Genomic DNA, 12,837 nt, shown 5'->3' on the forward strand with positions numbered 1-12,837 from the left:
ACATAATTGTAATTGTGTTTTCGAGAGTGAGGAGCTAACTCATGTGTGTTGAAGTGCTGGTGAGCATAGCGATTGGTTTCAGTTGTGATGTGATTTACCAAGTCGTCATCCAGAAAAAATTTTAATCCATGAAAAGGGATGCATTTTATGTGTTATATCAATTTTGATCCCGAAACTATTAGCAAATGGAAATATTGGGGGTACAATGTCTCCGTACGTTCATGAGATGGGCGTGTCAGGCACCGCACTCGTGGTAGGTAAATGTTCATGATTACTGTCTTGTGGATCATTGTCTATCACTGTATTATTGTCACTATCAACTTCATCCAATTCAGGAATCATTATTTCATCGCCACTATCATCATCAGAATAAATCTCGTTCACAACATTTTCCAGCTGGTCTGTAGGAACACGAAGACACTTGCTTCAAGAAGCCATGGTGAAACTGAATGAATGTGAAATATTTTCTGACCTTTTCCTTCTCAGAGGGTTCTGACAGTAATATAGACCCCCACAAAGTTTACAAGGGTTCTTTACAAACATGCACAAGAACTATCATATATATGTCTTTGGTTGATGAGTGCCAAGAAAGCAAAGAAGGGAAGAGATTGTCAAAGCGTTAAAACACGCCAACGCCAGGGAACGGCTGGCATCGTCCGGGCGTTAAAACATGCCTGCGCCAGTCAGAGAGTTAATGTGGGTCTTCTAACTTTTCTACTATCTTCTGGCTTGCTTTCGAAGATTTCCTTGGTCATCCTTGTTTGTTCAATCCTAATATCATGTCCCAAATAGTGTAAACTTTTTCTTTTATATCCTCTGGCAGATTAGGTGTTTTACTTGATTCTTTCAGTTCTTTGTTAGCTTCAGTCTTCTCCTACTTTACTGCTTAGTTAAGCTAGTCAGTTGAAATGACTGTATTTATACAGGATTTGTCAGATTGCAAGAATTATGTGAGCTAGTAGACTCTTGATTGATTGGTTTGTTGATGACTGAACTGCTTCTGTTCAAATGTGCATTTTTTCATTTGAGAATCCACAGACTTAAAGAATCAGACTTACATGTAAGCTAACCTCAGTATTTTGCAGCCACCCCCAACACACACACAAAAGGTGGAATGATTGGACTACTGTGACTTAGTTGCTGGAACTGTAGTCATGACATTGAGCGATGGGGTCTATGCATTGTTTCCTGTGTCTGTAGTGCTGTTCAATTCATCTGAAATCCTACTTGTTACAGCAATACCAACAACCAGATCTGTCAAATGTGTACCTCTCCTACTCGTCGGATCGTGTTACCAACTCAATGCGACCAACACGGGCCAGCACCGCAAGAGGCAGGTCAGCTCAACCACATCGATCTGCTGCACCCAGACCTGCATCATACCGCAAGCCAAGTGACATGTCTTAGGTATGGTGCACAGATACAATAATGTCTAGTCCACTCGGACCAATGTAGTCCCAGGCAATTGTTATAGATCTCAGTAGGATTTTTGTCATTTATTTGAACTATTTGCATATTGCTGTATTGTACCACTTACGGCAGCTGTTATTATTTCTTTGAATCAATGTCACATCAGTGAAGCTCTTTTGGTACAATTTTCAAAGGAGCTGGAACAAATGTGAGCCCTTCTGTTGCACACTGGGCTGTGTGTATGCCAATCCTTGACTGACAGACAATTGCAACATTGATATACAATCAGTTTTTGAATCAAAATAAATAAAATCTAGTCAAAACAACATTGTAGCAAATGACTGTATCATTGAGATGTGAGTAGCATTCAGGAAACAACTGTGCATTCTTAGCATAAGATCATGCCAAGGTCATCAGGTGGCTAACTGAACTTTCTGAGTAAACTTTTCTTCTAAAAAGAAAGGTAGAGTGAGAAGTCACCAGATATTGGTGCATATGAAGGCACTGTATAAAATGTCTGAATCTCTCTAGTTGATCACCTGCATGGTTATGTCAGTGAATAATGCCCTGCTTGTTGGGCTCTCTGGGATGAAGTGCCCTGGGAACCCATTCAGAAGTTACTTTCTATCAGCTGTTGTAAAATTTGGATACAGGATAAAATCATGAGCATTTTCATGGTGAAATTAAAACTTTATATTGAGATAATAAACATGCATAGGGATAATGAAATACATCCATCTGCTGACAAAGATTATCATTGTTTTATATTGTTTTTGTCCCCTGCAGTATGGTACTTGTGTGAACTTATGCCCCACATTTTCCTTCCCTAACCTTGTTAAATCATTCACTTAATAGGTTGGTGTAAAAGTACATGCTGTGGACTTGTATTTGGATGATGATCAGTTCAAGTTTCAGCTGGGGCACCTGCTATCCTAACTGTAGTTCCCTTATTTTCCTCAGTCCCTCCAGACATATGCTGGGACAGTATCTTGATTAGGCCATGACAGGATCCTCATTGTTCATTTGTTATCCTGTCTTTCAGAGCTGTCTAGTCAAGCAGCTGATAGCATGATAAAGAAATCCGCAAAAAGAAATACTGAATGAGTCATGCTCACGGAATATTGTCAGTGTTTCACTGTGTGTGACTTAAAATGCTGTCATGGTGCTGCCGTATCTATAATCATTTTATGCTTCAGTAATCAGATGGTTATTGTAAACAAACTTGTTATGACAACTAAAGATATCATAATCCACTTAACTTTATTATCAGTGATCACATAGTGAAATGTCAAAACAAAGGTTTTACATTCTATCACATGGTGCTATCCTCTTATTCTGATGGCCTGAATCATAGGCATCCTTGAGTTTCTAGGGACAGATATTCTCCCTGGCAATGAATTAGTAAGTTGTGGACCAAACCGCCCTACCACTGCATTGACTTTGATATATTCTGAATCCCCTTCTAGTTAGCCCCCTAACAATACCACACTTCAGAGTGTAGTTGTCCCTGTGCTTAACTAATTAAGCACTACACCATGAAGGCATATGGGGGAGTGGATGTATAGAGCTACATTTTGACCTCAGCACTAGCTGCAGATGAGTGGTAACCTTCATGCCCCCAAACTGAGTCTAGTACTTAATGGGACATATAATTGGTCACCTGCTGCCATAAAATGAGTCCAAGGTGACAAAATTGCATGTAAGCTAAAGCCCTAAAGTCACATAGGCTGTGCTGGGCTCTCTCTGGTACCTGTCGTAAGTGGGTTTATTGATTAGTCTGAATTTGAAAAGGTGTTCTTTTAGGTGATACTGCCCTGTAAGTAGTCCTGTCACCAGTTTCAGCGGGTTCCTCTTTAATTAATTCTAATAGTCCTTTTTGTGGGGGAGGGGGGTTAAGGCCTGTTGTGAACTCCCACTGTTTTCTGTCATCCAGTCCATGACAGCCTTCTTGGCCACCCCTGCCAAGATGTGGCATACTGCTTCAGATCATACAAATGGACGTTCAAATCCCATTATTGCCAACTGATAAACAATTTCATTGCTTTCAATTCCCCTTTGATCAGCACCCATAGCAACCGAACTCAGAAGTGGCGGTTTATCGATATATTTAATAACCAGCTCCATAGGTTGTATAACGTCAAATAAAATTGAATTGTAAAGCGGCTCCTCCAGTTCAGTCTCAGGTGATTTCACGTGAGATTCATAGTGAACAAAGTGGCACTGGAGTTATGTTTTCCTTTGATTTTCTTTACTCCGCCATTGCTTCATACTCATGTCACTACTTCCTCAAGTGTGTGACATCCCTGACCAGGCAGCACATCCTTATTCTTTATAATGGGGGCTTCTTCAACTTAGCCATTTGGCTGGTGACGGTAAGGAAAAAGTGAACATTATAAAACCTTCAGAAAGGTAATATAAAATTTAATTCAGTTTACCTGTTTTAATTATGACAAATCTGTATCATGATTAAACTGTGTACTGTCACTGGTTATGTAAGCCATTTATGTTGTAATTAGTTTGTGTATATGCATTTTTTGTTATGTAATTTTTGAACTTATAAAATTTATGTGTATGACATTACCCATAAAGTGAAGTCTACTCATCAGCTTAAGTTTGTTGCCACCAGAGTTACAGCTGCAGGACATAGAGAGTTGCATTGTGGCCTAAGACAGATGAAGTATGTGGACATTACAAGATAATAGACAGCAAGGAGCATGATATATGCAGCGCACCTAAAATTGCTAGGGTAGTAATATCAAGGAGGCTGTAATGGGCTAGACATGTAACCTGGAGGAGGAGACATGTAATGCATGAAGAATTTTGGTTGGTAACACACTTGGAAGGAGGAGGTGTAGTTGGTAAAAATGTCATGACATATGAAGCCTGAAAGGTGGCAGGGAGTTATATATGTGGGGGTGAATGTAATGTCACAATAAACACAAGATCTGAACTAATAAGAGATGAATGAAAATATAATTTTCAGTATTTGTGCTTTCGATTGCTTTTAACGTTTCATAATACAAAGCCATGTACCAATAGATTTGCAGTTTTCACAGAAGTGAATATTATGACTGTGGTCTTCTGAGATGTGATGCTATATAGTCTAGTGGATGAGTCAGAGGAACCTGGCTTCCTCCAGCTCCATGGTAAGAGATATTCTGGAGATGAAGGCAGCAGTTTACTTCATAATGTTGGTAACCATGCACTGAACTATGTGGTGTCACATCCCAGAAGACCAGAGTCTTGGAGCTATGTAATATTTAGAAATTTGGGTTTCCACTTCTTGTGAAATCTCCAGTTTTAAACTCAAAGAGGAAAACCCTGTTACTTATTCTGGGAACCAAATGAAATCCATTCTGTGGACAGAATACCAAGTTCCTGACCATGAAGGCATCATGATTAAAGAAACTGCAAAAGTTTGCAATTGTCTCTGATAATGATAGAGGTTATGGGTAATTAGGCTACCATGACTTAATACACATATTCACACTTTTATGGCTGTATTTTGTAGTGTGGGATGCAAATGACAAAAGTTTTGTAAGAGCCATTTTACAGTCAGTGACTCATGCTGATCATCAGCAAAAGCAATCATCCTCATGGGTAATAAAACTGTAATTGGTGGTGTTTGGGATAATATTCTGCATTTATTCTCACCAGATGCTATTTGTAATTAATCTTTTCTAGACCACAGACCACAGGATACTAAAAAATAGGGAGACCAAGTACAATATGGTTAGCATTAAATGACATCTACAGATTGTTGGAATCTGTGAATGGAGAAAATGTTGGATGGGAACCTGGAGCATCACTGAGGAGGCTAAGGCCTGCACATGGCTGTAGTACCACAGGAGAGGATTATTTGTAATAATGGACATCAGAAGGCAATGCTGAAAACTTAAAATATGTTTTTCAATCACATTTATTTCAAATAGGAGTTAAATGTGTCCAGCATGAGCATTTTTAATGTCTACATTTGTTAAAAGTATTGCATATCTGACATATGATACAAAATATGTTGCTTATATCAATATTTATCATCTGCTGATGATATATGACATAATCTTCGAAAACCTTCCCTCACATAAATACACTGACATTTCCTATGCCTCTTAAGTAATAAGGTGATGAGATAAACATTATTTATCTTGGACACTGAATTTTAAAAAATTAAGAAACTGAATCTGTTTCCCTCATCAAATGTAAGGGAGGGAAGTTTCCAAAGTTCCTCTCAGTTTGGCATCTTGGCGTTACTGTAGTTTCAATCAAACTCCAAAACGTTGTGCCTGAAAAACTTAACAATAAACAATGTCTAAAACACTAGTCACTCTTATTATACCACACTATCAGCAAAAATATATACACTTAGCTGACCAGCTGCATACATTGTACATAGCATACAGAATAAAACTAAAGAAGATAAGCATCCACTGCATATTCCTGGCAGCAAAACCAGGCAGTTTACCTACTTAATGCAGATTTTATATAGCTTTTTGTACATAAATGAGTGTTAAGGCCCATCCATATGAGAATACTGGACCTTGTACTCATTCACACATGAACCAGTTAAGTAGCTTAAGCAGCAGGGAATCCGAAGTACTTGGAGAAAACCCGGCACATCGCCACTTTGTCCACCACAAATCCCATTTGGCCAGACCCGGGATCGAACCCGGGCCACCACAGTGGGAAGCCAGGAACTAACTGCTTGAGCTATGGTCCTCAGTATTTAATTTGGGGTTCTGATCTGGCACGTGGCTCATCACAGGAAGAGGGACTGAAGTTTTATGGTAGTATTTACAGGTTTATATCTTGTGATATGGCACAAAATCAATTCTCCATTCTACATGTCCTCTCATTTAGAGCAGGAGACTTTCACCTAACAGTTAACAAAAGATGGAGAAATGGGCCATATCTTTACATTCTGCTGCCACATTGTTGTTGATGTTTGGCTCATTATGCAAGTTAAAATCTTCTTGTACTGTCTTGCCAACCTTACTTCCTAGTACCTCAGGCTCCTCTATGCCCAATGCTTGGTAAAAAATTTTGGTTGAATCAGCTTCAGCAGGTGGGATATTTTGCAGAGATTTAGGACTCTCTGCCACAGGTAGTCTTGATTTCATGATTCCCAAGATCTGGTATAGGATGTTCACTGGATTCGGTTCATGCGCTACTGCTTCTGATTCACTTAATTCTGTTTCCGCACTGTGAACTATAAAAAAGATAAAGGGTTGTTACCAAAAGAACAGACTCAAATGTCTCACTCTGATGATCACACATGGTTACACAAGCAAGTAGTTACCTGTGGACTCTTTGCTGCTGGAAGAAGGAACCATTGAAAGGGCTTCCTGTGCATTTGTTTGCCCCAGTTCAGCTGCTGCAACAAACAACTGTCTTGCACGGTTGCAGTCCATAGGAAGTCCACCCCACCCATGAACATAGAAGACACCAAGGTTGTACATTGCTGTAGCATGGCCCCACTTTGAAGCCAGATCATAGTACTCTGCAGCCTATGGCATAACAAACACTTCATACAGTTGTATGGTTTGCCTACCAACTCACATAATCCTTGCCACTTTTCTCATAATGCAATATTCACTCATTCCTTGAAGCACAGTTCAGAAGTGAATGGACTGGAGTGGCAGTAACATCCTAAACTGATATTTGGTTCAAATCTCAGCTGGAACACCAGCAATTCTGACATGTTTTATGTGGTTTTTCTCAGTCTTTCTAGGTAAGTGCTGAGATAGTGCCTAGATTAGGCCATGACAGCTTCCTTCTAGATCCTTTCCAATTCACCGACCATAACCATTTGATTAGATACCGTAGATACTGACAGCACTGTAAAATAAATCACCAAAAGAAAAATGTTGTAACAGTGGTAAGAATTCTGGGATGTGGTGCTATAATCACACATATGAATCTCAGAAGGAAGGTATTTTACAGTTTCCTATAACAAAGGTCCCCCACACACATATGCACATGTTTGTACATACAAATAACTTTACAGCTGGTGAGAGTGAAATCTGAAATAGGATCAGAAAGGGTTAGAACAGGTCATCACAAGTTCAATCCTACTTCTAAATAATTCATAATTATCATGTCATCTTATACTAAATAATCTATGCAACTACTAAAGTGTTATAAATAAAATATAAAAATGCAACAAATCACATGTTTTAGCAAGATATAATGCCATCCATTTACAGTCTACAAGTAACTCCTGTAGAAGATTAGGACATTATTTTTGTCTGCAGTATCACTGTATACCAGTTTGAAATCCTGTGATGTGCCAGCTCCAGTCTCGTAGCACAGCCCCATGTTGAAGGCTGCAGGAGCATTGCCAAGCTGCACAGCCCTCTGGAAATACACATGTGCCTCCTTGTACTTGCCAAGCTGCATGCATGCCACTCCCAAACGGTTCTCAATGCCACTCATCACCGTGTTCTGTGCCTTAGTAAGGTCACCTGCCGCCTCGTCCAGAGCCTGCATCAGGTGAGAATTTCGCTGTTTGATGATCTCATGCCTAAACTTCTAAATATTTTGGGGCAGATGCTGATGCATTGAAATTCTAAGTTCTTCTAACTATGACCACTACTGCAGCCTGGACAGCTCAGTGAGTGAGGTAAGGACCTGTCAGCCAGATGACCAGGATTCAATTCCTGGCAAGGGCCACCAAGTTCCAGAGTGGTGGATGTGTCCTCTAGCCAGAGCATACTGAGGATCTTTCTGCAGGGGTAAACCAGTGAGCGTTTATGTCCATCTAGTGTCAATATTAAGAATGTGTAGAGTTTTATTTCCAAAAAAAAGAACTTTTAACATGTGGATGTGAAGTGTACCAGGGATGTTTGACAATAGGCAACATTTCCAGAATCTGCATTAACATGGCTAAGACACTGTAAGACACTGGGTTTGTCAACTGCACTGTCCAACAGCCTAGAAGGAGCAACTAAAAAATTTGAGGGAAGCTCTACAATAATCACGCTGTTGTAGCAGTGGTACTGGTAGTGACAGCGATCTTCATTATCACCATGTCATTATTGTTGTGTTTGTTACATTTAGCATTATAGTTACTTCATCCTATGACTACATACAGACATGCCATCAGTGTTCTAACAACAGCCAGCAGTTTTGGAATATAGGAGAGTATTTACACCATTGAGGAGCTGTGACAGCTCAGACACTATAGTGACTAGGCTACAGGCTGGATGACCAAGGAATCAAATTCTAGCAGGAAAAGGAGGTTTCTCTTCTCCACAGCATCCAGACTGACTTCAGGCCCACCCAGCCTCCTATCCTGTGAACACTGCCCCCCCCCCAAAGAGCAAAGTGGCAGGATGGAAGCTCACCATTAATCTCCATGTAAAGTCAAATGTAGAAATACACAGAGCTATATCTCCACTCCCCCCTACATCTTCATGAATGGTGCTTAATTAAACCATTACACAATTTGTTCATGTGTGAAACCTAGTACTGTTCAATTCAGTCCTGTTCTGTGATGTATTCAGTTTTGTTTAAACCTACCTCCTCTGCTGTGACTGGTCCAAATTTTGGTTCTGATGTGGTATCTTCAAAACCATCTGACACATCTGCTGAAATGGTTGAAGAAGATTGGAGTTGCACTGCCTGAGGTACAGGTGGTGATAATGGTGATGATACATGTTTTGCAACCCTCTTAGGCAATATACTGAGCGGCTGTGCAAGTACAATACGTGATAGTGCCCCAAATAGGCTTACATATTCTGTGTGACGAGGCAGTCTTGCCTGGCTCTTCAGTCGTTCAAGTTCTGGAGGCTGGGCACGTTGACGACGACATACAGGTTGGCACACATACCAACCAAGTATCATGACACCACTCTGTTTCATGCAATGACAAAATATTTCATTTTCACATTCTGTTTCGGATCCAAAGCAAAATATTTGTTTATCTTTAACAGGGCAATGCTGATGGTAAAACAGCAAAATTCTGTTCATTCATGAAACATCTTTCATGTCATAGTACGGTACTGTGCATGACACAAGACACTTTAACTGAAATTACCTATAGTAACAAGATAACATTTTAATATTTTGTAAATCTAATTTGACTTTACTCATAAACAGCTTAATTTACACCAAATAACGTGCAGATCAACTGCACTGTAATATGTACATATCTTTTATACAGAAAGAAATCGTAAATAAAACACATTTCCACTTACCCATCCAAGAGCACCAAGAAGCATGGGCTCTTGAATGCACCCATTATGTCTCCACTTCTCACCATGACGGTCCCCATTTTGTCGTTTCTTATCACTACATGGCCCATTCTTACATCTGCCACCCAGATCAGATGTTTCATTATCATATTTGTTTGTTGATACAATCCCAGGAATAAGCTTATTTTGAATAGCACCAATAGGACATTCTTGACCAGCTGCTTTATCTTTCTGTCTAAAACTGATTCTTCTTTCAATTGTTTCTTTGAATCCTCTACATACGTATTTCCACATGGTTTTTAGGGGCCGTTTCTAATGTTCTTTTGTATCTGTTTATATTTCCTTCTCGGTTTTCATCTTATTCTCTTCACTGATTTCCTGCGGCATCCCTCTCCGCGAAGATGGTAAATTCCTGTAAATTTACGTCTGTGCGTTACTCTAATCACATAGTTTGCTCAGTCTTTACGTTTATTCCTTTACACTGTAATTAATAAGTATGAAGGGAAATTGTAATATAACAAAAACTTACTTTTAAGCCGAATACGACCTTAACATGGCTAGACATACCCCAAACACAACTGCATCCACAAACATCCAGAAACGCCGTCTACTTCTCTACGTTCTCTACCGTTCTCTACTTCGTTCTGCTTCTAGCGCTTCTAGGACTGCCGTCCCAAGGTATCAGGCTCGCCAATATTACGATGGACTTCTAACTTTAATTTAGTCTTATAAATTAGCGCAAGTTGTATTAAAACGTGATTATATATCCTAAACTAACAGTCATTTATGCAATAAAAATAGAGTGTCGTTACGAAAATTTAAGCCCTTCGGTTCATGAGTTCCTCTTCTGTCCAGTTCTTAAAGTATTGGCTGCAATGCACCCTCGGATACAGTTCCCTCTTCTGATAAGCTTTTCCTTTACATGATGTGATTATCGGGCGGGAATTTTGTATGTGTTTCATGTGCTGTAGTAGTAGTCAGGACTCGATGTAGCTTCTGTGGCGACGTTGTATCACGTGGTAAAATTGATTAGTTAAGCTAATTATGACAGTGATAACAAAATAATTGAATCAAAACACGCAGAACAGCTAATGTCGTGCATACAAGGTGTGAATAAATAAAAATGAAGCTATTTTTATTTTGAAACATCACAAACAGGATTTAACACTGCAAGAGGATAAACAGATGGCGCAGTACTAGAAAGCAGTAGTATGACGATTGATTTACTTAGTTTTGAAACTTTGTGATTGTGTTAGTTATTATGGTTGTGATTATGGTGGTTAGTATCATGCCAATAGCACTTTCACATTATGGGGTGGACAGTTTTTGTCTCTAAAATATTATGTTATGCGTTTCGTTCATATTTAATATGACGTCATGTCAACTGATTAGGTTAAGTGACAATGAGCGAGAAATAACAGAGCAATTATCGGTAGTGGTTTAATAAAGACTTGTGAGGAATAGGTCTTGTCTTGTTTAAAAATAATATCCCCCAGATATTCTTGGTGGTACTGAGGATAACCACAAAGAAACTGAGTCAATGATGTCTAATCTTCCAGCCAGACTCAAAGCGAAAACTTCCTGACTATGAAACAGGAGTGCTAACAGCATGCAGCTACTTTCAGTCTGTTGTGTTCGTTCTTGTTTTACTGTACAGGCACTCCAAGATTTATGCAATGGTTTTGCTTTTGGGAGGGTGAGGAATAACTCAGAATTTTTGTTACAGCTATGGTCCATTATCCTTAATATACATTGAAAATTATTTAATTCAGTTGAATTTAATATCATTTATTTTTGCCGTTCACAAATTCTAGTATTGTTTGAGAAAAATTTAATTTAATATGAAACCAAAAAAATATTAATATGAAATCGTGTTAATGCAAAATTTGCACAAGTTGGGAATACCTGTATTTTGTTTATTTATTTATTTCGTCTTTATAGATCATTGTAACATGATATATGACAAGTCAGTTACTGTACATTGGCTGGTTACAATAAGAGAATAAAGTTACAATACTTACAATTGTTTACAATAGATTCCAGTAGATTACAATAGTTAAGATATCATATAGTGTGAGGTGGAATCCATATTAGGTCCCCTCCTATTGTACCTGTACTGGTGATAATGCTTATGGAGAATTTGATGGAATGAGGATTGGCAGGGGAAACCAAAGTACTCGGGGAAAACCTGCCCCAGCACCACTTTGTCCATCACAAATCCCACTTGACTAGACCACAGCGGTGGGAAGCCAGCAACTAACCGCTTAAGCTATGGCACGGCCTTTGAGATAATATTGGTGAATTTGGTGATGGCACTGATATAACATTTCACTGTAGACTCTACACTGCAACATCTCATTACATCTGTTCTCCTTTCCTGGTGCAGCTTCTTGGCATCTGCAATCTCTCCAGAGTAGCCCATTCAGGTACATCTCTGACTGTGTTATCTTGGTTGCTGGAAGAAAGAAAGGAAAACTGCGCAGTAGGGATTCCCAAAACTGATTATTTATTAATATTATATGATTATAATTGATTAGTGTTTGTTTCACATGAGAGAAACTTATCCACTTTATAAAAACAATGATCGAGTAGGTAAGTTTTCAAAGCGTTTTTGAACTTATATAGTACTGGTATTTCTTTAATATATCGTGGCAGATGATTTAGTAGTCGAAGTCCTACATTGTTAAAGTTGTTCTTGCATAGACTTGTATTACATGGGACGATGTGCAAGTCGTCTTTTTTCCTTGTGTTGTATGAATGTAATCCTGAGTTGGTTGTGAAATCATTCAAATTGGATTTTATGTATATTAGAATATCGTATATGTACAAAGATGGTAGAGGTAATGTATGTAATGATTTGAAAATTTGTTTACAACTATATAGTTGATTTTGGGACCTGTGTCATAGCTCTTATAGCTCTTTCTGTAATTTAAAGATCAATTTTGCATTTACCGAGTTGCCCCAAAATATCAGTCCGTATGATAACAAAGATTAGAAATGAGCATAATATAACATGCGGACAGTCTCTAGTCCAGTCACTATTCTAACTACCCTTAGGCCAAAACATACTTTACATAAGTTGTTCGCTAGCTTTTGTGTATGCATAGTCAATCTTAGATGCTTATCTAGCCAGACTTCCAGAAATTTTGAGTGATCTGTATAGTTGATAACAGTGTCATAAATCTTTATTGGAGGGCATTCAAGTTGTAGTTTTTGAAGATGATGAAAGGCTATT

At 38.8% G+C, this 12,837-nt stretch overlaps 2 protein-coding genes across 4 annotated transcripts in view; one reads left to right on the plus strand and one right to left on the minus strand.

The window, feature by feature from the left end:
* Positions 1-5,046, plus strand: part of LOC111863892 (kinesin-like protein KIF3A) — a 21,612-nt gene extending 16,566 nt beyond the window's left edge. For both annotated transcript variants that reach the window (XM_023850689.2, XM_023850690.2), the window contains exon 13: positions 1,237-5,046. In XM_023850689.2, coding sequence (XP_023706457.1) covers positions 1,237-1,407 — 171 coding nt within the window. In that variant the 3' untranslated portion in view covers positions 1,408-5,046. The remainder of the gene's footprint in view (positions 1-1,236) is intronic.
* A 265-nt stretch (positions 5,047-5,311) lies between these two features.
* Positions 5,312-10,285, minus strand: LOC111863893. 2 transcript variants are annotated; one of them, XM_023850691.2, is made up of 6 exons: positions 10,132-10,285; positions 9,606-10,014; positions 8,929-9,261; positions 7,675-7,890; positions 6,707-6,914; positions 5,312-6,616 (listed from the first exon to the last, which is right to left on the minus strand). In XM_023850691.2, the coding sequence occupies exons 2-6, from the start codon at positions 9,894-9,896 to the stop codon at positions 6,291-6,293; spliced, it is 1,374 nt and encodes a 457-aa protein (XP_023706459.1). In that variant the 5' UTR covers positions 9,897-10,014; positions 10,132-10,285; the 3' UTR covers positions 5,312-6,290. The 2 variants fall into 2 exon arrangements, with proteins under 2 accessions (XP_023706459.1, XP_023706460.1); XM_023850692.2 differs by having other exon boundaries at positions 10,170-10,276.
* Positions 10,286-12,837: the final 2,552 nt, after the last annotated feature.

The sequence above is a fragment of the Cryptotermes secundus genome, unplaced genomic scaffold (genome assembly GCF_002891405.2).
Source record: "Cryptotermes secundus unplaced genomic scaffold, Csec_1.0 scaffold171, whole genome shotgun sequence".
Lineage (NCBI taxonomy): Eukaryota > Metazoa > Arthropoda > Insecta > Blattodea > Kalotermitidae > Cryptotermes > Cryptotermes secundus.